Source organism: Botrytis byssoidea, assembly GCF_014898295.1.
Source record: "Botrytis byssoidea strain MUCL 94 chromosome Unknown BBYS_019, whole genome shotgun sequence".
Lineage (NCBI taxonomy): Eukaryota > Fungi > Ascomycota > Leotiomycetes > Helotiales > Sclerotiniaceae > Botrytis > Botrytis byssoidea.
The window spans coordinates 98,811-122,931 of NW_024065860.1; the positions used below are offsets into that span (position 1 = coordinate 98,811).

Sequence of the window (24,121 nt, forward strand, 5' to 3'; positions counted from 1 at the left end):
CACTGCATCATGGATCCCATGGGCCTTTCGCCCGGGAACCTGTAAGAATCTCTGCTTCGCTATTCTCTCTCACGACAAAAACGTCTTCATGCCTCACGCCAAACTTCTCTTCAAGGTATATTCCAGGCTCTAACGTGAACGCCATACCTAAATCCAGGAGTTCTTCTACATTCCCCTTATTCAAATAAGGACTCTCATGCGCCTTGATACCAATTCCATGCCCAACGCGATGTGTAAATGCTTTCTCGTAGCCGGCATCAGCGATGACATTTCGAGCTGCTATATCTACAGAAGCGCATGATGAATTCGGTTTCAATGCATCTAGTGCTTTAGTTTGTGCCTCGAATACTACGTCCCAAATTGCGATTTTGTGTTGGACGATTGGTGAAAGAAGCGAAAGATCTTTCGGTTCCGAGAAGAAGGGTGGAAAGAATGTTCGGCAAATGTCTGAAGAATATCCATATAGATGAGAACTTTTGAGTTATCACATTAGCTTAGATACATTCAAGGAGTGAAGTGCTTCAAGCTCACCCGACATCAATTAACACGAGGGTCTCTTCTTCCAGAACTTTACTTCCATTTGGTCCACCATGTGGCATTGCAGCATTCTCATCTATTAGAAGATCAATACTATTCTTTGTTATGTTTCATACTCCTTTCCGTCCAAATGAGAAGTGTGAGATGATTAGTAGGCACAAAAAATTGATTTGCGTCACAAGCCAGTTTTATATAGTGGGAAGGTAGGTGTAAAATAGGAATAGGAAATAATGGAGAACAATTTTGCGAGAGAACTTGAGAGAATCAATTATTGGCTTACCAAAAAGCACGATATCAAAGAATGGATCCATTCCACCAGCTCGCATTGTACTGTCAAGTCCAGCCATGACCTCGTTTTCAGTTAAGCCTGTCACCATACACTTCCTCATAGCTCGCAGTGCTTCGACAGTTCCTGTATTGACCGCCCTGAGGATATTTACTTCGCCAGCTGTTTTCATTTGCTTCACTCGTTTCACACTGCCAGCAAGTCCCACCACTTCGAAGCCATTTTCGCCGAGGCCTCTCTGGATGAAGTCTCTCATTTCTTCGTCGACCATCACTTTTGGAACTTGAGTAGATCCTGCATCTTTCTTACCGACAACACTATGCCAATTTTTCAAAAGCGTCAAATAAGGATCCCAGTGTTCCTCCCAAGTAACGATGTACAGGTCCTCTTCAAAAGGCATACCGAGCATTCTTACTCTCCCTTCCTCGAAATGCGGTGCCAGAAATGATGTCTTTGCAACAACCCTCCTCAAACTTGTATCAAAATGAGGTGTAATGATCATGAGAAATGGTCGCTCTTCAGGCTCCCATACTTCCCAGGCTTTTTGACTAACGTTGGCATAATATTGAAATGTATATCCTGGCTCAACGATAAATGCATCTATTTCATCACTATCAAGAGCGACAGCTAGATTATCTCTCCGCTGGACGAACTCTGAGAGTACGATAGGTGAAGCGGTTTCTAGCCATGGCAAACCGGTTTCAAGAAATGTGTTTACAGAGCATCTCCGAAACTTCTCGTATCTGGACAACCCAATATCTCCAACCATCAATGATCTCAATTGCCAAGACTATTTGCTTTTAGTTAATATTGAATCTATCTTCTAGGCTGGTGGCGGACGCTTACCGCGAAATTTGGTACAAGTTGTACGACGAAGATAAGGATCACAAATGCAGTGAAGGCGATGACGTATCTCTTGGAGGACTGAAGCCAATTCTCCGGGGATCTAAAAGACCGACGCTTTTCCATTTTATGATGAGATATTTCAATGTTGTGTATTTAATTCATGAGATGAACATCATCGCACGGTGCTAATAAGTAATGTTCTTGATATAGCGGGGGCGGGGTATCACCTAGGTGTGCATGGAGTTAAATGCTAATTCAACCCTGACAGCCAAATCACTTCTCCCCACGCCATCCTCTTTTAATTCTCCTACCTCTGGTTCACTTGCGTGGCTGATAAGTCTGAAGTTATAATGGCTTTTTCAATAGTGCGGGCAAATTCTGAAGATCCTATTATCAATCTCATGAAAATAGTTCAACAACCAAATCTATTTCAATGTTAGGAAGGGATTGAATGTTTTAAAGCTTTTGATTGTTGGACTGCAGTTCGGACTATCAGACACCCTTAGTTTGAAATCTGTTTGTATGTCATTGGAGAAGTGTAGCCACTAATATCCTGAGAACTAAATTTTCGATGTTTATGACTGTTACCCGGTGTGATCATCTTGAATTCAGGTCCTCCCTCCAAGCTATTGTTGACACATATCAACTTACTCTCCTGATTCATTGGACACCTGTAGTGAACTAATGATGCATGTTCTGATGAAAGTAGTTATCTATCTGCCTTTCGGTATCAGAACTATGTTCAGATCATTCACAGTATGGTGGTAGGAACAAAATGACTACAAATTGCCTTTAGTAAGGATCTCTTGTCGTCGTCGAGCTTCATGTCATAATTGGAATGGCAATTAGTGAGTCAATGATTCACAGAGAATACTTTGAGGATAACCATTCACTTAAATATCAAAATGGATGCTGTTAACGTGCGCTTCATTGGATATCTAAACAATGCAATACAGATAAAGAGTTTAACCCTGATTAGAACCCTCGAAATAATTAAGTTCTGCTGAATCCTCCAGCAGGAGTTACAACTCTAATATCGGGTGGTGCCATCAAAAACTCGGCTGCCTTGCTATCAGCCTTGTATGATTGAACATGAGCACTCTCCTCATGAGCTTTGAAAGCCGCCTCATCTTTGAATCTGTAAGATCTAGTCAGCCATAAATCCGGGATATATGAAATGGAAGAGGAAAGGACAAAGGGTAACGTGTGAAAGACAAGTCACTTACATCATAGCCATAACAATTTGCTCTGGGCCATCACCTGACAAAGGCTTGGTCTTCGATACTTTGTACATAAGGCAGCCTGGCTCGTTGTCTTCAACAACTTTGGCGAACTTAGCACCTTCGGACAGAGACTGTTAAAGTGTTGCGTTAGAGAATGTGAATAGATAATCGAAGACAATAAGAAGATGACTTGGGGATTCGGTGGAAGGAATAAACTTACTTCCTCGAGCTTCTCTGGCTTAGGAGTGAAGGTGACGACTCGGGAAATAGGGCTCATGATTGCGGTTATGAGATTTGGAATGTAAATTGTTAATGCTGAGGTGGTTGAGTGACTTGATGAGATTCGTCTTGTAGTGATTTGGTTGTATGTTGTAAAGCAATAAAGTTGGCTTTCTTGTCCTTTATATAATTCGAGGCGGCGAAGATCTCCATATTAGACATCTCTCAATGTCGTACCTGTGATACTAATGCATTGACAACTTGTAAGTAAAAATAGCTTCGGATTACGCATTCTCGAAAGCTGTCCGAATCCAACAATTGCTTGAGAGTCCGAGGAGGTGGTGGAACAGACGTGGCACGGGTCATTGCATGAGCATATTCCCCACAACTCAAGACATCATAGCGGAAGCTTCATGGGTTGCCTTTGTTTCGATTCAACCCTTATACAATCACAGCTTCCCGTTTGTTGGCAGCACAGCCATAGCATGATTTTCGTGTTGAAGTACTCGAATAGTTTTGGTGACTGACTTGTTCTCAAGCACTTATGCTCGGAGGGAAATTGTGGAGTTCAACACGCCAGGAGATTGGATGGCGGATTTCAGCTTCTTGTTTGAGCGAAAAAAGCAGTAATGGTCGGCTTTTCAAATGGCCGACTTGTTACCACACTCAACCTCTCATGTAAGGCCATTGAAGACACTTTTGTCTCGGGGATTTATAATAATATTAATTTACATAGAAATACCAAGGTACACATAGTATAGAATGCAGATGGCATGGCATATCTTTATTCATCTTTTGACTAATAGGTACGATGATTGTCTGAAAAGAGTGTTTGCCTTCGGTTTCACCGTTTTTCCGTCCCGCTGGAGCTAAAAAAAATCAACTACACAAGGGATCCAATAGTCCGAACTGTAGTACAACAATAATTAAGATTATCAAATCTTCAAATCAATTAGAACATTCAAATGATTTGAGATCTTGAATTTGATTAGAATATTGAACTTTTTTCAGGTTTCTAATCTCTTCTAAACATTCCAACCATCATATTATTGAACTACCTAGTACATTTCAAACTATTGGATCCCCTATATAATAGCCATTTCAATCCCAAGAAAGCAATTGATCATTCTCGATGAGTTTCTTACCTAGAGAATTTTGCTTCACATAAACCCGCTCAGTGGTGTTCTCTCCCACGTTTTTATTTGCGTCTATCTATGTTTGCCTCTCCTGTTGTTCGATCCATCTTGTGCAGCCGCTACTGGGGTTCCTCTGGTACTTCTGATGACACATCACGGACCTCGATACCTTCTCCATTTTCTCTACAGAATACCAGAATACACAAAGGGATGGCTGCATATTGTAGTGTAAAACATGGGTCTTCTGGTGATTGTCCACCTGTCATTTCCCATGTTGTGAACATGTCCGTATTGTCATCGAAGATGGAGGATACGTTCATTTAGAAATCCAATTCCGAAGATAGTTTCTAAGCGCCGTGCAGGTTTGGAAGTATCCAACGAATGTGTTTGGTTCGTGACAGTCTCTCATGGTGTGACGACGCTGTTTTGGCAATGAAGAAGACTGTCCTGCTTCGAAGATATGAGTGATGTCTTCGTTGAGTCAGACTCGTCGAGTTAATCACATCTCCTCCACTGATTCTGAAAAGCACAAACGTTCTTCGAATGAACTTGCGAATTTCCACGATCGATCAATCTGGATTATAAAATGCGTCTTATTATAGGTATTCCGAAGTATGATGGGTTGAAGGCAAGGATCACGCATACCTATAGTGCTATATATCGAATCAGCAGCAGTAGATCTCATGAAGATAATGTCATGATATGAGAATAGTCGGTGGATGAAGAGACAAGGCGTTAGCATTGAGATAGAACTAGAGACTGATAGCGAGAGAGGTGGAGGAGGAAGTAATCTTGAGATAGATTTCAAGAGTCCACTGGGGACATTGGATATCCGAGAGAGATATTGAAAAAGACAAATGCGCCGGCAATCAGAAAATTTTCATGGAGCATGTTGCACCTCATTTGTAGTGTCACTTGTCTTGTTCTCTTATGAGTTCAAAATAATCACACGTATTTTTGGCTCTGGATTCTCTTCTTGGGTAACCAGTTCTGACTTGGTTTCGTCGTGCAAGTAGAACCAAGAATTGCCGAAAATATGAAGGTGAAGTGATGGCGATGCCTCGCTTCTCTGTGTGGCTACCAATTTGGGTAACCACCACTACCATCACCACCAATATATTCATACATAGGGAGAATCACCTGATGTCCTGGTTCCTTCCTCTTTCAAAATGCTCATTCTTAGCGAAGTCCCACCATGCCTAGATAATTCCCGATTCCTCTTCTTCTTCTTCTTCTTCTTCTTCCTCGTCTTCTCCTTTTTTCCTTCAATGCCATCCCAGAAGAAGAAGAGCTTTTGGAAGTATCATCATCCTTCCGTCGAATGCTTCATCAATTCAATTGGCTTTATCAAGACCATCTATCAATTGATACAACCGTCGATTGACATATCCAACTTGATGTTCATATGCTGACATTCTTTAATTACATCCCATATCTTACACAGCAATATGTAACAACTGCTAACAATTCCTCCAGAGATCCAAAATCGATATCCAAATGTCCCGCACCAAAAACTACCACAGTCGCGATCGACCAGACCGTGAGAGACCTTTGCCAAGAGTAAGTTGGCATCCTTCACTTCAATGTATGTGTTATTACTGACTATATATAGCGCGTCATCATTCCACAAGATGTTTCAGATAGGCTAGCCTCACCCACAATCATTCCCTCGGTCAAGATCAAGTAAGTTGTCCTTCTCTTGTCTTGGAATTTGATATGTGGTTCAGAATGCTAATGATTTATATAGTTTTGCGGCAAGCAGAAACGCAGAAATTCTGGCGTGGGAAGCTTTCCAAGAAGCGGTTCGGGTTCAAACAAGGGCGGTGGCTGCTTACCAAAACGCCGCTGGCAATTTCAAGTTGGCCTGGGAGGATTTTCGGAGCGAGAGCGCGATCGTAACGCCTGCGACAGTTTGAGGGTGGTTTTCTATGTGTGTAATTGCTATGCGCCTCGTTTTCACACTTGATACGTTGTTCAAATAATTGCACTTGCTCAATATGAAATGGAAATAAATTTTCTCTTTGTAACCAGAATGTATGAGATCCGCTTTCACAATACTATGGCGACACTATGCTTTCTAAACCAAGCCGCGCGGCCTTGAAAAATGACACTTTTGTGTGGCTGATCCCATGGTCTCAGCTTCGATTCTCTTGACTGTTTGCATGGCCACAAAGGTGAGCAGATGGCTGGTACAAAAGCACGTTCATCAATTCGCCAAAGAGCAACAAAGAGCCAACGAGACGAGCTCGAGAGCTGTACCTGATATTATGGCGATTAAATCATCACACTCGTGATTTCGGCATCTCAATTTAGGGCCATCGTTTGGGTGTGTGAGATGACCATGATTTTTTTGAGAGGACAATAGAACATGCATGCCCTCCTGCGCAGCGACGTCGAATCCAAAAGCTGGACATGGTTCTTTCCAATGGGCTTGCGGTCTTGCTGGTATGTACGAATTAGAAGCAGCAAGAAGAGGCCCTTACCCAATGTTTGGTGACCACTAACGATAGCCTTACAATTCCTTGGCCACGAGGGGAAGAAAAAGGAGAAAGGGAGAAATTAAAAAATCAAAACTGAAAAAGGGAAAAGATTGAAAGAGGGTGGCTAAGAGGAGGGTGGGAGGTGTTGAGAAGGCAGGCGATGATAAGAGGAGCGAGAGATATGGGGATGGGGAGACAATGAGACATATCTCCGGTACAAAAATTTAATACATTCAGTACTCTCGAGATCGATTCCGCTTTTGAGAAAGCTTCTGGCGAAATTGTCTTCGCAGGATCGAACGATCAAGGTGGTAATTGACAATCAGGGAAAAGTTTGCATGGGCTTTAATCGTGTGGTTTGATGTTCCAAGGAAGATAAGCTCAAGATCCTTCCCATTACGTTCTGAGCACTGACCGGGAACGGGATTGATGAGAGAGCTGATGGAAAGTACAAGGACGTTTGCCCCTGAGACAAAACTTCTCTCGCTAAACTCGACCATCAATAGCTGTAGGGTTAACGACCTTGTCCACGATACCTTTTGACATCTATTCTGCCACTGCCAGTAGCAACTTGTGGAGATGAAATCTTTCCACTGGTTACTTCCTCCTGAATACGGGGTTTGGACTCATGAATGTATTCAAAGCAAGCGATCTGAAAGTCTACCTGGCTTTTCCTTTCTATTTGTTGAGTTGGGAGTGGTACAAATTGTAAGAGATTTACATTTCATTCACTCCGGGCGCTATAACCTCTGCGGTATCTTTTGACTCTTCGATCTCTACTATCGCGAATCTGTTTTCCTCTTGAAACTCCATTTCTGGCCGTTTGTCTGGGTATCGGAGACTCTTCGTTGTCGGTAACCTTCTTTTATAGAAACGAAATGACTTGTTCTTGAACACCCCCCCCCCCAAAAAAATTCTCCATGTTTTCCCTACACTCTTGGGTGAAGACAATTCCCTCAAATCTTTCGGTGCCTTTTCTTCGCTGCTATGATATCTTACGTTGAATTCTATAGGGTTATTTGATACTCTTGAGTTCCTTGTTTTGACAGCAGCCGACTCGAGTTAATTGAGATGCCATTACAAAATTCCTGACCGAGAAGCGAATCCAGAGACTGGAGAGGGCAAAGGGCACTTGCAATGCTGATGATGAAAATCTCGATGCAAATAGACAACCGACAGGCTCAGAGAGCTATTTGTCTGGAATCCCCAGATCCACTTGTCTCTAAAGTAAACCCACAAATCATCCACCCCCCGACTTCAAATGGAAGTTTTTCTATCCTCCAGGTCAAGCTTTTGTCCTTCTGCCTTGTGTTTCTCAAATCTTGAGTCTCTTGCATACCAACGGTAGCGCACGCTTCCGAAACATAATCAAAGTCAGGTGGGCGCGTTGCCTTCGCGTTAGAAACCATCGCGTTTTTAATTGAGGAATGCCGTTGTCATAGAAGTATGTATTCCGATTCTGGATGTGGATACAAGGAAGTGATGATGTACCCATTTGAAGTGGTGTTGATAGCATGTCATGAATGAGAATTCGAAAAGTTGATGTTGAGGGATTAGCCTAAGGGAGAGATGATGATTGGAAGGAGGTATCTTGATGTAGTATAAATAGATCTTGTTCTGGATTGGCTCATATGATTTAGGGCCCATAAAAATACCGCGGTGCCAAGGTTTCAATTTTCGTGGAATGCTTTAGGGCTAGGCAGTTTGGTTCCGTGCCGAATAATCCCACATCTTGCAGATCGGATTCTGTATAAAAGTACAGATATAGCATAATACATCACAATCAAGAAATTGTTTTATTGGCCTTGCAAAACCTTGAATTCGATCAGTGTTCCAATCCATGTCCTGAACAAATTCATATGAGGGGACTGGAAAATACAATATGTACTGTCCTCGCTTTTGATCGGTTGAGTGCTCTTTGAGCTATTATGAAATTTTTAAGATATTGTTAGGCTCGGAATCTTAAAAGTTTAGAAGAACAGCTCTGAAATTATATGCTGTGCTCAAATCAAGGTCTCGAAAAGCCAGGTAGCTTTAATTATCAATTTATAAACGTTTGATCTGAAGCTATTCCCACTTCCTCGGATCTACCTAGTTAGGTAGTCACTCAGATTCCCTTGTAACCTACGTATTCCGCTCCCTATCACTTTGACGAATTCTATGAATAGTTTCACATCCTAACAATATGGTCAAACGCTTTTTGGAAGCACTTGTATAGGTCACAAGCAGGAGTCCAAGCATAAATATTAGGAGACCTACTTTACCTATTAGCTTTATAGTACAGAAGTTGATAGCCACAAATAGGGGACTGTAGCAGCTTTGTAATGAAAACAAATGGCAGAATAAAGATCGTCTGGGAAAATAATCACCAAAAAACTTCAAACTTCCACAACTTCCTCAAATCTTAACTATTTCTTATGATTCCAACTGCACAACGAAGCTGTAGGAGCCCAGAATTGCAAAAGTATCGCGATGAGCCCCGCAGGGATCGAACCTGCAATCTTTTGATGGAGAATACTGTTATTTCTAACAGAAGTCGAAGTCAAACGCGTTGCCATTGCGCCAGAAGCCCGTCTGCTTGTTGGAAAGAGGGTGTTTAATTTAGTATATATTTCCTGTTATGTCTGCACCTGAAATTAGCCGAAGGACATCATCCCTTCCAACGAATCACAATCTAAGTGTCTTTCGGGTCTTCCAACCTTCAGAATGCTTTACCTGAGGGATCATATGCACGTGACTTGCCCAGAGTCGGGATTAGGGTTAGCGTGGTTATAAACGAGAACACCAGCCCCTAGGAGCCAAAAGATACCGCTTGGAAACCCTCAGAGAGTATGTACAGTCACCGTGCACTTCTATTAGCCGAAACTCCACAAAATGCGTTTTTTCACGTATTACACTCCCATAATCATATTTTATTATTTTATTTATACTTTCAATTTATAATATATAATATATTAAAGATATACAAAATGATTCTTATAAATGTCTTACTTTATATATATATAGCAAAATAGTTAACAAGGTAAAAAAAGGCTTCAATTTCTATCAAATTACAAAAAGTCTTGAATTCTCTCGCGGAATTATATAATACATTCTCTTACAAGATCTAATATACAATAATAGCATATACCTACTATATACTAATCGATTTAAATTATGTACTAAATAAAACAAATAAATACTATTATAATATATATAATTGTTTCCGAAAGTTATATATAAACAAATTATTCAAAAAATTAAGCTTGATTATAATATTAGAATTATTAAGAGAATTTTGATTGAATATAGTATAACCAATTGGAAATATAAGAAAAGACTAAAGTTTATATTAATATATACTACTAAATGATTTAAATAATATTTAGCTCATAGAGAATTGATAATTAAAAAATAGAATCTAATTATATAATTAAATAAATACTCTATAGAGTAAAAAAAAAAGTAAAAGATTAGAATAATGCTTCCATATTAGTTTTTAGAAATAAAACTCAGAAATAATTGAAATATATAATATAAATAAAAATATAAAGATTATATACTAAAAAAGCTTTTGGGATACTAAAAAAAGTAATTTATATATAATAAATAGAGATTTTGAAAATATGAAATATAAATATAACATCAAATTTTACCTTGAGATTCTTGAAATTAAAGTAGGTCTTATTTTCGAAAAGTTTGATTTAGGGTATAAATTTATATAGAATAATATTTCTATTTATTATATTTATAAAATATAAGATTAGTTTTTTAAAAAAAAGATTTTTTTATTAAAGATTTAATCTCTTTATTCCTTCAATCTTAATTCTATAGAGTATATATAATAAGCCCTAAAAATAACGGTATATAAAATATTTTTTGATATTATTATTAATAAAAGTGAATCAGAATATACTTGTTAAAGGCTAAAGAGTTATTTATAGGCAGTTTGGAATATATTGAATAAAGAATTATTTAATAATTTGAAAACTAATATACTTTCTAGAATTGAGACTTATATTACAATGAATAGCTGGTATATTAAATATTGATAGATTGAGAATTAACAACAGAATAATTTTTATATATATCAATAATATAAGAATGTATTATTTATTTATTCAAATTTGATAATCTTATAATTCTTGATTGATTTAATATTTAATATTGAAAAAGAGTGGTGCAATATATGATACCATAAAATAAGCGGGGGGGCGGATATAAGTGGCCTAGTACTGTAGAAGGGTCCGACAGATCAGGAAGACACTCGACCTTAAGATTGCTAAATTGAGTCCCTCAGAATTGGACATGATCATTGCCACCAATTTCAACCTCACCAAATGCTAGTATTCTCATAAAATCAATCGCATTCTAGCTATGGTCATTCTACCTATGGTCAAAATCAAAGCATCATACTTATGTATTACGTTGAGAGACTCTTCTAATTGAGTGTCAATATTTTGATATCCCGTGGTAAAACATTTCTTTTCCTGGCGGATAATAATGGTTCGTTGATTCACGTGATGGCTCCGCCCCCAACACCAATGTACGCTTTCGTCGGACAGAAAAAACTGAATTCTACACCTCAATCGAAATTCCATATCAAAACAATAAAGCAAATACTTGCTATTTGAATTCTCAAGAAAAGAGATCCACAAAGTCAAAAGTCTCATTCGTCAATTAAAAGGTATTCAAAGTACAGAAATGAATTCAAATTCGATTGTAGAAAAGAGTCTTTTTCAGATTTGCTCTCATTCCTTTGGGCTTATTGTTCGGTTTTTTCTACCCGTCGCGAGGCAGGATAATATGAAATTTTGGACTGCTTCACGATTGACCTATTTCAATCCACAATTCACAACATACCCTCCAATCTTTATTCCCATTCGTTGAACTCTAGACTCAGTACAATGGGTAGGCGAGATCTAATGTGCCGGTCTCAAGTGGAACCGATATAGTCGTATCTGGCTTGTCACAACCAAGCTGTGGCTATTCCCAAAATGCTTCCATCTTACTTCCTTAAATCTCACTCAAGTATCACGAGAACAATGTCTAGGGTCCAATTTCCCCACATTACGGGCCGCTGCCACCGACATATATCGGCAGTATTCTTGGCGGCAAATATCCTATGTTGAAGAATCATTTTATCCACCCTATCATAGCGATCCCCCTGACATTCGGCAATCTGTCTTAAACCTTTTTCAATTATATCTTCACTTCACTCCCGGGAGCCCCGTACATAATAACCCGTTCATTCACCTCGTGATATCTCTTTTGAGCCTTGAAGGGGCGGAAGATCTGTTGCCGAATATGCGGGGATTACATGCTGAAGTTTTTAGTAGATGGTTTTTAATTTACGGACGGATTCCCTACTCAGTCTGGCGATCAGGTAAATGCCATGGCCCGACGGGATTGTTATGGAATCATTCTGTATAGTAATTGCAATGTGTCCTAAAGTACTTAAGATGACATTGTCCCATCGATATTAATCTACTGGAAGTAGTTGTCTCTAATCTCCCTATCTTGATAGAGGTCTCGTTGACGCCATGAAAACTGCTGCACTTTTCAGCGTGCTGTCCTTGGCAGTGGAGTTGGTATACTCCCAGGCTGCAGGATACACTCAATGTAAATTTCCACCAACATATATTATCATTACCTACTTGGTACCTAGTTACTGATTTGAAGATAGGTGGTGGGAGTGGTTGGACTGGAGCGACTACCTGCGTTACTGGATATGTTTGTCAATCTCAAAATGCGTGTAAGAACCCAATCAATTTGTGCCTTTATATGACGAAGAAATACTCATTTCTGTAGATTTCTCTCAGTGTGTTCCGGGTACTGCCACCACCACAGTACCGACAACTCTGACTACGACAACGAAGTCCAGTACCACATCCGTAACTTCTGTACCAACAACATCTACAACCTCTAAGCCAATCACATCCACAACTTCATCCTCGAAAACTAGTTCGACGGGAACCTCAACGGTCCAATCAGCATGCACTGCTGCATTCACCCCAATCACTGCTTCTGCCGCATTTGCTGCATTAAACCCAGGGTGGAATCTCGGGAATACATTGGATGCCGTACCAGATGAAGGATCCTGGAACAACCCTGCTGTCACTGCTGCTACCTTTTCAACAGTAAAAGCTGAGGGATTCAATAGTGTCAGAATACCAGGTAAAATCTCACTCCAATCCCATCTCATCCATGATTTCAATAGTACTGACAAGATGTGTAGTAACATGGGCGTACCATTTTGTAACTTCTTCCCCCAGTTGGACCGTCAATACCACTTGGATGGACCGAGTTGAAACAGTCGTAGACCAAGCCCTTGCTACTGGAATGTACGTCATTCTCAATGTCCACCACGATTCTTGGATTTGGGCAGATGTTTCTGCCAGTGGGGCCAATCTTACCATGATCGAAGAGAAATTCTCAGCCCTTTGGTCTCAAATCGGAACGAGAATGAAGTGCAAATCTAGTAAATTGCTCTTTGAAGCTATCAATGAGCCACCTGGAACAACACAAGAGAATGCGAACGAACTTAACAAACTCAACACTCTCTTCCTTACGGCCATCAACCAAGCTGGAGGTTACAACCCTCAAAGAGTCGTCACCCTTTCAGGTCTTCAGATGAACACTGTTTATACTCAGCAATGGTTCACCAAACCCACGACTTATACAAGTCAGCCTTGGGGTCTTCAATTCCATTACTACTCACCCTACATGTTGATTTTTGACGCTTGGGGAGATACCATCTGGGGTTCTGATGCCGATAAAGCCACCTTGACATCGGACTTCCAACAATTTGCAGGCAACTTCACAGGCATCCCGACATTGATTGGAGAATGGCAAGCTACACCTCAATTTGTTGAGCCTGCCGCTAGATGGAAGTATACAGATTATTTTGTGAAAACTGCCAAGAGTTTCAATTTTGCTCATTTGATTTGGGACAATGGACTCGATTTCTTGGATCGTCCTACAAATACCTGGATTGATCCTATCTCTATGTCCATACTTTTCAACGGTGTTAAAGGAGTCTCCAACTCACTCGCAGATAGTTCGACTGATTATCTCGCCACATCTTGGAACTCTTCAGCTTATCTCTTCCATAAAGTCGGCGATGCTGTCGTCGCACAATCTGTTCCTTACCTCTTGAATGGAAATACCCTGACATCTATCAAAACCTCCACGGGCACAACACTAGCAACCACCTCTTACAGCATGTCTTCAGCAGGTGTTTTAACCTTCACTCAAGCTTATCTCGCAACCCTCTATTCCGCCACAACAGCCGCCGGCATCAAAGCCACCCTGACTTTGACTTTCTCTGCTGGCGCCCCCCTCCAGCTACAAATCGTGCAATGGGCTACTCCAACCCTCTCACAGACTTCCTTCACCAAACAAACTACTACAGATCTCACAATTCCAATCAACTATGCGGGAGTACCACAAGTCGCAGCTATCAAGGCTTTGAATGCAGATGGGTCGTACATGGTTTCTGGTGATGCTTGGACACAGTATCTGGGACCATTACAGCAAGCTCGATGGACCTGGGGCGCTTGGACGAGTAGTAGTGCTGGGCTGACGATTCCTGTTGCGGGATTGACTGCTATCAGTAGCTCTTCCCAGAAGGTTACCTTAACACTTGAAGTAAGTTTGTTCTAAAACTGGGCTGGCAATATTTCGCTTCCCTTTCCATATTACCCCTTCATTTAGCTCGCTTCCCGTTCAAGCACAACAGACCCAATACAATACTAATGCCGATATAGTTTTTTCCGAGAATCCAAGGACAGAACAGCGTGAATATAACATTCACATAAGCGTGGAATGACGAAGTGAGGTGGGACAGTTTGCAGCGTACATTGTGGCGTGCGAATACCTTGAATCATTGAACTTTGGTGTGCACATATATAGTTCCGACAAAGGGATTGAGCTGTATATATTTATAAATTGAATGCACATATTACTTTCTACCAGAACTTGAATGATTAATGAAGGCAGATCAATGGATGACAAGTTTAATCAGAAGTAATTTTCAAGCTCACCCTTTCCATTTGGTATCATCATCAACTTGATCTTTATTTACATGTATTGCACTATTGACATGCAACTTTCAAGATTTATACCAGTGGAACTACATGAGTTTAAAATTTATCCTCTTTTTATCTCATCGGCGCCAGAGAATCACCAATAAACATCCACCCCCACCAAATCCACCGCATAATCCACCAATCCTCCCGCCGCATTACTAAATGTCAAAACGTTACTCCCAGCTTTCCACCCACTAGTCAATACCCCAAAGATACCCGTGTCCTGCCATCCCTTCGTTCCAAATAGTTCAGAACTCTTCCCACTCAGTGGAAATTCTGCGCGTGTCACTACGCCATTAACGCTAATCGTCATATTTCTTGTATTAGTGCCCGTAGTCCACGATGTACTGAATGCGATATCATTATTGCAGAAGTAGACAGAGAGGTATTTTGTAGAAGCAGTGGCAGTAGATGTTGAAGGGGAATTGACGGTAATGGAAGCGGAGCCGCTGGGTGTCAGATACCCGATTTTGGTGCCGCTTGGGGTACAGTAGTTGGTGCTGCATGTTACGTGAGTGGCGGTGCCGGAGATACTCATGCTGGATGAGGAGTAGAATGTCGCGGGAGGAGTTGTGATGGTGAGGGAGGATGGGAGAAGAGTGGAGGAGGAGGCTATTGATAGAGTGTTTGTGCTGGATGCTGTGAATGAGAGGGAGCCTATGGCAAGGGAATTTGAGCCAGCGGGAAGAGTGTATTTCTTTGAGGCGACAGTGTAGGTCGTTGAGGAGGTGGATGTGGTATTGAAATGTAGTGTGGCGGTGTAGTTAGAGCTCGAGGTTTGGGCGTAAATCTTAGAAAATGTGATGTTTGAGCTACGATCAAATTAGTTGTCAAGCACCAAAGTTAAAATAAAAAAAGAACAAAGAATCACGGTGAATAAACGTACCCAGAGACAGCAGCGTCATCAGTAGCATATGTGCCCGCTGCAGTCGTCCCCCCGAGTTCCAGAAGCATCGTTCCATGGGCACCCACATTCGCAGACCACGAGGTCAGAACGTTCCTCGTACTAATATTGGCCCAGACATCCTTGAGAGTACCTGCCTTTTGCAGTCCCACATCTGGAAAATTCAAAGTAAGTGTTCTTTCCGTGTTTTGGAGATTAATGACCGCGACAACAGTGCGATTTCCACTTAGTGGCCCCGCCCATACTTCATATCCATCTGTTGTCCATCGTCTTCGGAAACTTGCTGCAACGCCCAAGCTATCCTGGTTGTAGCTTATAACATCTTTGTTACTAAGAACAGCCAAAGAGGCAGAGCTAATACTCGTCAACGGATCCTTTAATGCGGCTCCGATGACCAATGGACTTTTCAGAATCGCCCATAGACTAAAGTGAGTTTGTTCCTCAAGCGTGGTAAAGATATTATTCCCCACCTCCAACATATCAAGATCGAGCCAATGCCCAGGACCAGCGAACGATGTCTGTGGTACAGCCTGGTTCAAAATTCGTGAAACAGTAGGATAAGATGGAATAATATCATTGGTGATGCGCCAGGTGTTTCCCATAGCTGGAGCCCACGTAGAGGGAAAATCAACGCCCCAGTCGCATATTTGGAAAAGAATAGGTTTACTGAGAGTGGCTAAAGCGTTGGTCATATTCTGATATCTGAGAGATGGAGATGTCGAGGGTGCATAATTGGTGTTTGGGAACCCAGTTGCTGCATCGGAATAGCAGTTATCATCTGAAATTGTTAGCTTGAGACTTCGTTGTGTTGCTTTGAATGTGAAGTGTACATTTCAATAGATCTGCTCCCCATGATGCGAAGGTTTGTGCATCTGTCAGTTCGTGATCTTTTCCTTGTCAGCATTTGTTTTCCTTACATGAAACTTTGAATCGGGAAAATATTCCTAGAAGGCCTAATATTTCCACTGATTCTTTTGGAAATTTCAACCATAATAGCCAGTAATAAACTCACATAGACTTCCCACCTGTGCTGGAGTTCCAGTCATACACATTTGCACCCCAGAATCCGAATATACACCAAAACCCAAGCCCAACCCATGAATGAAAGTTCCCAAAGCTGGATATCCACTTGGAAATCGATCAGGATTCCAAGTTAATGTTCCATCAGAAGCTCTATCAGGCAAAGTCCATCCGCAATCCACAGTCACATAATGGTAACCGAGAGCAGAGAGACCAAGAGAAACGAGAGCTTGTGCGTTACTATGGATAATAGTCTCATTGGGAGAACAAGAATAATGGTTATAAGAGTTCCAACTAGTTTTGGGTTAGAAATGTCGAAAATGAAATCATGAGAGAAAGGGTATATCTACCCCATAGGTGGAGTGATGGCTAGACCATTGTTGATTCGGGGTTTGATATTTTGTGGAAGTGCAGTAATGGATTGAGAAAGCAAAGAGAGGAGCAGCCATTGCTGCCCAGAACAACTGAGAGAGCGCATCTTCAAAATCAAATCACGATAATTCCAAAAGACCAACATGAAAACTGCAGTTTGTCTACGATATTTCTAGCATTCATCTACCTCGGACTCTCGTAAGAGTCCCACACATGCAGCTTATAGTGTACCATTGAACCCATCTCTAGACTTAGAATTTCTCCATCCTAAGACATCTTAACCTTTTGCATCAATCAGGTACCAATATCGCAGGGTGATATGAGGGGTAAAATGGAGAAGGCGGAAAATTCTACAAGTATACCCCGCATCCTCACCGGGACTCGGATGGACGAGATGCGCTCCAATCATCCGATGAAGGCAATAAACTCCGGCACTCCTATTCTGACATATCGTCTTGGCTGGCATGTAGGCTCTGATGAAGATCGTAAAAATTCGTTCTTTGGACGTCATCAGTCATCCTTCTCCAGTATTCTAATCATGGAAGCATGCAGCTGGTGTTCAACACTCAGTTTGGCTGACTCGTGAGAAGTCATGTGGGTATGATGCAATTCATCCCAGACTCTTGGTAATTAGATATTATTTCTGTCAAATTCAGCTTTAGGAAATCTTAACAGATACTGCAGATACCTAGGTATTTATTTTCTCGTACTACACTACAACGTAACTCCCACCGTGCGGCCCAGCCCTAAATCCTCCATCCGTAAAACAACCACCGAAAGCCATGGGCATTACCAATGGATGCCAAGTTTCTCTTGACTTCAGCTATTAAATATTAATAATACAATGTCTCATCTTCGGACAGACCTCAGGCTCACATTGGAGTAACGAGGTTCACGCCCCTGAATGATAATTCCGACATTTCGTAACCGCCGTTGCTTCGTATCCATGTATATAGCGGCGAGAGGCACAGTGATGCACCCAGAAAGAATGCCCCTGCGTTCGTCTGACTTACATGAGATGAATTATTTCCCCTGCGTCTGACAAATGGAACTCTTATTTTGAGCTCCGGCAGTCTGAGCCTGATATCGCATTACACACAGAATGCTTTTCTCAGCCTTATCAGCCACCCAAGATTCTTTTCATAGTAGATTGTGATAATGCATAGGAATAATTTGTTGGTGGCTGTGGGTTGTACGCTCCAAGGTGTGTGATGTTGTGTAAGTTTGTGTAAGTGAAATTCTCGTAGTTTGTGATACCAAGAGAGAGGACTTCATTTCAAGTTATAAAATAAGAATCGAATTGTAAATTTGCAAATTCACAAGGAGCTGGATATTCAATTATAATGGAAGGTATGTCGAGTCAAAAACACATTGATTCAAAAGGTAATGTGAATGTGGAAGATTGGTGGCATTTATATTAAGATTCATCAATACATACCCCTTTATTCGACTTTTTTTTTACTGGATTTAGCCCTTCTCTTTAAAATATATACAAGAAATATGTAACGACATGTCCATCCCCCATGTCTGTATACAATTCGAATTTCTCCGATAATTTATCCCACCTAATGTGGTCGATGTTCTTTCTAATCGCCCACCATGAATGTCAACAATTCATATATCATCGCCGAATGGACTACTCCTACCCGTATTCCGTGCTAAATTAATCTCCCTTCAATCTTACAATGTGACAAACTACCTGCAATCATGCAATTATGCGATTGTTCCTTTCCCCAATAACTTAATCCCAAACGCCAAAACGCAACCCAATGCTTTACATGAGGGTCATTAAGAGAAGAAGAGCAGCGATGATAGTAAAAAGGCGGTAAAGATTGGGCCTAATGATGGTGATGTGTGAGATGAGAGAGATGTGCTGGTGGAGGCATGTGTTTTGTTGACATTCTTCATGGGTGTAGGACAGAGCGTGGTATTGACCAAAAGGGCGCCCGGCATCCAAACCTATTTTAAAAATTAGCAATCACAAACATTACGCACATTCGCTGAAACTATGTCGACATACCTGTGGCTCTCCATTTGTCAAGGTGAGGGTGAACGTTCCGCCGAATCCTGCGACAGTGCTATTACAACTCAAGATTTCAATGAGAAGATTTCCTTCGCTAAAATTGGTGTCTTCGATGTAGTAAGGTCCAACGGCCGCTCCTTCGGTACCGACATTGGTGAGAGCTGTGACGATCGAATGGACCATCCCTTTTCTAAATACCAATACGTCGTCTGTTTGTTTTATGACCGAGGCTTTGTATGCCCAATAAGGACTCCAATTAGAGTAATTGGTTGCTATCATGTAATTGTTGACGGCATTACGCGCGGTATTCATAGTTTTGATGTGTTGATACAGAACTGCGGTAGTATCATACCCAGTTGGATTTAGCCAAAGAGCTCCACGGTTTTGAGGGTCGTCTTTACCGTCAAGGCCTTGCTCGGCCCCGTAATATACAATAGGAATGCCGTCTGTAAAGAAGTCGAATGTAAGGGCATTTTTTCTTTGAGACACGTCACTCGTGTAGGATCCAAAACGAGCAACATCATGATTCTCACTAAAAGTACCTAGAAGTGTGGTATCGTAACAGTATCGTTGGGTTTGATCGAATTGGTAACTTAAACTTCCCATACCATTCGTTGAGTTTGAAAGAATAGATGTGATATAGTACCAGGCAGGATAATTGAGGACAGAAGAGAGAGCATCAACAGCCCATTCGCATGCATTGGTAGGCAGCTCGTCAAAGACCTCACCAATAGTGAATGTATTAGCGGCCTGTTGGAAGGCAGGCCAGAAAGGCTTGTCGACGTGTTTGGCGGCATCGATACGAAGGCCATCAACTAGAGTTTGGATTTATGTTAGCCCACTCTTGTTGCAATTGATTGTATTGTGCATTAATATTCCCCAGATTTTCCCCACAGCCAAGACTTCCAGAAGGAGCAAGGGGTAAGTAAGATTCATGATCAGAAGTACATACGAGAATAATTGGCGACCATTTCTGTTACCCAGGTTTCCCATGTCTGCTTGACAAAGTCAGATTCAGTATTCAGATCTGGCAATGAAACTGTATCGTCTCCCAGCCAACAATTTTGAAAGTTTGTTGCGTTTGAATAATCGGTAATATAACAGAAAGGATGGAAGTATTCTTTTTTGTTGAATGGAACCAGAGTGGAGTAATCGACTGCGCTCCCTTTCCCTGCGTAGGCCATGTCGTTAATAACCGCATCGATCATCAGGTACTATAGTGCGCACAGTTGAATTAGAGCTTATGTTCCACATGATTGAGTTGAGAATGTGAATGCAACTTACCATGCCACGATCGTGCAAGGACGACGACAAGAGCTTGAGATCATCTGGTGTTCCGAAATGTTCGTTGATCTTAGTGATATCTTGACTCCAGAATCCATGATAGCCTTGCCCATATTTCGTTGTTTCGTTGATATTCTTTACCACCGGTGAAATCCAGATCTGTGTTTGGCATCAAGTCAGTTCACGATGTCCAGGCTATTGGATTCTCCTATCTGCTGCCGCGACGATCGTACGAGACACGACAGAGAGAAGGATCGTTCATACGAAGAGCGCAAGGAGAAGCTGAGATGGACAAACTCACAGCCGTAAATCCCATGTCCTGGATGTAATCTAGCTGGTTGATAATTCCTTGAAAGGTCCCACCGCAATACAGTTGCGCTGTATTGTTACACGCATAGGTAGTCGAGCCATCCGTTCTTGCGAATCGATCCGTGATAATTTGATATATAGATTGGCTTCTCCAATCGTCTGAAGTAGCAGCGTGAACATCCTTCACGAAGGATGTCAACAACACCACCCACAACATTGACCAAGTAACGAATGCCGTCGAAGTTCTCCTCTCCGACGTGGTCAACATGATTTCTAATCGTGAACTCGTAACGCGATACCGCCACTATCTTAAATGTCGCATGTAAACAAAGAAGGCTGAACCCCCAAAGAAGAAGCTGATTAGATTGGCGTCGAGAATGTAATCAATTTGCTTTATCTGACGCAGAACACAATAACGAGTGACAATCGACGCAGAAAATTATCAGTGGTCTACTACGACCCGAGATAGAGAGAGAGGTAGGATTTCTTGGCACGGTGGATGTCCTGACGCTTGTACTTGATGCAGTCTAGCAGATAGGAGATCCTCCAATTGTACTCCCTAACAAACGGGCTGACTTTTCCGGGAACTGATTTGGAAGGATAATAGAATCAGGCTAAAATTGGGAGCGTGGACGGGGTGGTTGTAAAAATAAATTTTGGGGACATGGGAAAGGTATAGTAGGAGGAAGAAGAATCAAGAAGCAGACTGCAGTGCCACCAACATTACCAGGTACTTACCTACAATAATAGCAGGATTAAGGGTAATTATGGCGGGAAATGAATACCCGCGATCCACCCTACTTACCCAGCAAACGTTCCTCTAAGTTCTAAGCTTCTAAACTTCGATTTGATCATGTCAATCCCAAGATCTCCGAAAGTTCGCAATTCCCAATTCAGCAATTTGAACCCAAATTGAGGTGTCATGTGTAAAAGAAAGGTCTTGCTGAACTGGTTGAACGGCGTGGGGGACCTGGCAGGCTGGCACGTCCTTGATGAATTCGACAAATTAGCTGTTCGTATATGAACCACTTCTTAAGCCACTGTACCTATTTCAACGTGGATGGAAAATAGATCCCCGCCTCTGTTAATCTTAAATCCTGCACATAATGACTTGGCGGTGCAGAAGATAGGGGAGGTATCATGGATGGGAATTTTCTAGTCAGGGGTAGTGGCCACTAAGGCACCAACTACTGCGTATAATTAGTCCACATTGATTGCACTCTGGTCTGGTATTTTACTACTGAGGGGGGAAATCTCGGTGTACAAACGATACTGCTTTTTCTAGAATTGATTAATACAATAGTCGCATGATTTAGTAATATTGTTTGCTAAACTTCTGGGTTAACTTTGGTGATTTTTCACTGGAAATTGATTGAGCCAGACCGCCGCGCTGGCAATGGCATAGAGAATCGATATAAAGTACCCGTACCTATATCTGAGGAAGCTATCGCAGCCGTCAAATAGCTTTTGAGCTAGAATTGATCAGAGGACATTAAGCTTTCTAAAGTATTCCGAAGGGTTCTGCCTTCAGTACAAACTTTTGCTGAACATTCACTACAACGACCTACTAAAGAGTGCGGACGGAGGGACCGTAATAGTGTGGTGGTGATCAGGATAGGGGTTCCACAGATCAAATATCGCCTTCTACCAAGATTTCCTATAACACCTCGGACAAAATTCGATCTCTTCTTGCAACTTCTCCATTATTTCACACTCTCTCGTGTTCATCACATTCGACGCCCCTCTGTGGACCAACTCGATACATATACTCCGTACAGCCTCAGATTTCCATCATCAAGTTTAGGTTTGGCATAAGGTTTTTTTGTCTCTTTCCAATTTTATTGATCATCGATGGATTGATCATCATGATTCCAACTACAACGGTCAAATCCGTTTTCCATACGAGATGCAGTGGGTTGAAGTTCAAGGGTAGTTCGTCGGTAAGTATCTTTACTATTGTTGCATTGGATTTCGACATTATGAGGAAGTTGAGACAGATCGAAGCAAGGAAAGCTGCAGGAGGGAGAAGAAGAAGAAGAAGAAGAAGAAGAAAAATAAAAAGCAAGGTGAGCTAAGGAGAAAAAGACGGGAATACTGCAGACATGACATTTCATTTCTTTTAGCATTGCAGCATAAAATTTGCATAAGCTCTTATACATGCTAGCACTCCGAGTAATTTAATGCCTTGGTAATCTTGAGCAAATCTTCTTAGAGTTTCATTACTCGGCGAAGCTTTTCAACCGATTTTTATTACCTTGGTTCATTTCCCTAGTATCAACTATTTTTGAGCTAGAGAATTTTCTTGATTTGTGTAGAAAGCATTACAAAGCGGCATTGCGGTGACTAGGCTCGGCTATCCTGAACTCCATGATCCGGCAAGTCGTTTCCTTCTCTTCCATCAACTTTGCCTTGCTGGAACTCTTTATGGAGCACAATGTCGATTTTCTTAAACACCTTCGACTTTTACTTATCAAATGTCCGAAACAGGCCTCATAAACAAGGGAGCCGGTCAGGATTCAGGAATTCAGATTGAATCGTGGTTGGTGCGCTTTACCCTGCCTATCGATATTCTCCCGCCACACCTTAATTGAACGTATCATTCTGCTGCAATTTATCTCATCCCATGCTTATCTACAGACTACAACCGTCCTGGAACTTATCCGTCGCTGTTGATAGATGACCAATCCACATGCAGCGATGCACAGATATTAATGCAGAAACAGAAACATCCCATCTCCCATTAATGGCAACCAAAAAGGAATGAAAATTGACACATGTGGCATCTGAATTTATACCCAAAATTCCAATGGAAGCCTTGAAGTCCTTTACACCGCATATGAGTCAGGGAATATGGGAAAATATGAGAATGATGGTTAAGGGGCACAAACTTTTGATCTTTGGAGCTTATTTACAATGCGAAAACTTTTCACAGGGACGGATCGTATTCAGTCAACATTGTGTCCAATTATTGTGGATTATCGGTCGCACCCATCTACTCGCTTATTTGGCTTGACTTTTATGTCACGAATCGTACCGCTACGGAGGATTCTACCATACAAAGGAGAGGACAGCCGTTCCGCTCATTATTAATCATTACATATCAAGCCTAGCGCAGTATCTACTCTTTTAGTATGTACGTATCAGAATATATCTCTCGGAAAACAGCGTGAGAAATCTCGTATCTTCCTCTCGCCCAATTCCCAATCCCTGAATACCATATCCCTACACGGAACGATTACCCATGCTCGAAGTCCTCAGCCTTCTAATCAGAGAAACTTGATGTCTCACCAATTAGCCTTCCAGAGCCCCGGTATGTGGCTGTTCTTCACCCTTGCCAATTTCTCACATTTGGTACACAATTTCGATATTGGGTTACACCAAGCACCTGTGTTCAATTGTACTCTTTTATATCT

The 24,121-nt window shown here is 41.5% G+C and overlaps 6 protein-coding genes across 6 annotated transcripts; 2 read left to right on the plus strand and 4 right to left on the minus strand.

Moving 5' to 3' along the window:
- Positions 1–7: 7 nt before the first annotated feature.
- Positions 8–1,792, minus strand: EAE97_008711 (uncharacterized protein; the record flags this gene model as incomplete). The annotated part of the gene is made up of 4 exons (XM_038879226.1): positions 8–473; positions 532–613; positions 818–1,613; positions 1,670–1,792. 4 exons carry the CDS (start codon positions 1,790–1,792, stop codon positions 8–10), a joined length of 1,467 nt encoding a protein of 488 aa, XP_038729737.1.
- An 870-nt stretch (positions 1,793–2,662) lies between these two features.
- EAE97_008712 (uncharacterized protein) lies at positions 2,663–3,169 on the minus strand (the record flags this gene model as incomplete). The annotated part of the gene is made up of 3 exons (XM_038879227.1): positions 2,663–2,807; positions 2,896–3,023; positions 3,113–3,169. 3 exons carry the CDS (start codon positions 3,167–3,169, stop codon positions 2,663–2,665), a joined length of 330 nt encoding a protein of 109 aa, XP_038729738.1.
- A 2,575-nt stretch (positions 3,170–5,744) lies between these two features.
- Positions 5,745–6,163, plus strand: EAE97_008713 (uncharacterized protein; the record flags this gene model as incomplete). The annotated part of the gene is made up of 3 exons (XM_038879228.1): positions 5,745–5,807; positions 5,860–5,930; positions 5,995–6,163. 3 exons carry the CDS (start codon positions 5,745–5,747, stop codon positions 6,161–6,163), a joined length of 303 nt encoding a protein of 100 aa, XP_038729739.1.
- A 5,928-nt stretch (positions 6,164–12,091) lies between these two features.
- Positions 12,092–14,762, plus strand: EAE97_008714 (uncharacterized protein). Its single transcript, XM_038879229.1, has 5 exons — positions 12,092–12,328; positions 12,393–12,461; positions 12,518–12,883; positions 12,945–14,356; positions 14,476–14,762. Exons 1-5 carry the CDS (start codon positions 12,250–12,252, stop codon positions 14,524–14,526), a joined length of 1,977 nt encoding a protein of 658 aa, XP_038729740.1. The 5' UTR covers positions 12,092–12,249; the 3' UTR covers positions 14,527–14,762.
- Positions 14,763–14,890: 128 nt separating this feature from the next.
- EAE97_008715 (uncharacterized protein) lies at positions 14,891–17,198 on the minus strand (the record flags this gene model as incomplete). The annotated part of the gene is made up of 5 exons (XM_038879230.1): positions 14,891–15,608; positions 15,683–16,478; positions 16,531–16,587; positions 16,713–17,014; positions 17,071–17,198. 5 exons carry the CDS (start codon positions 17,196–17,198, stop codon positions 14,891–14,893), a joined length of 2,001 nt encoding a protein of 666 aa, XP_038729741.1.
- Positions 17,199–18,880: 1,682 nt separating this feature from the next.
- Positions 18,881–20,976, minus strand: EAE97_008716 (uncharacterized protein; the record flags this gene model as incomplete). The annotated part of the gene is made up of 5 exons (XM_038879231.1): positions 18,881–19,051; positions 19,113–19,930; positions 20,068–20,329; positions 20,400–20,558; positions 20,701–20,976. The coding sequence occupies 5 exons, from the start codon at positions 20,974–20,976 to the stop codon at positions 18,881–18,883; spliced, it is 1,686 nt and encodes a 561-aa protein (XP_038729742.1).
- Positions 20,977–24,121: the final 3,145 nt, after the last annotated feature.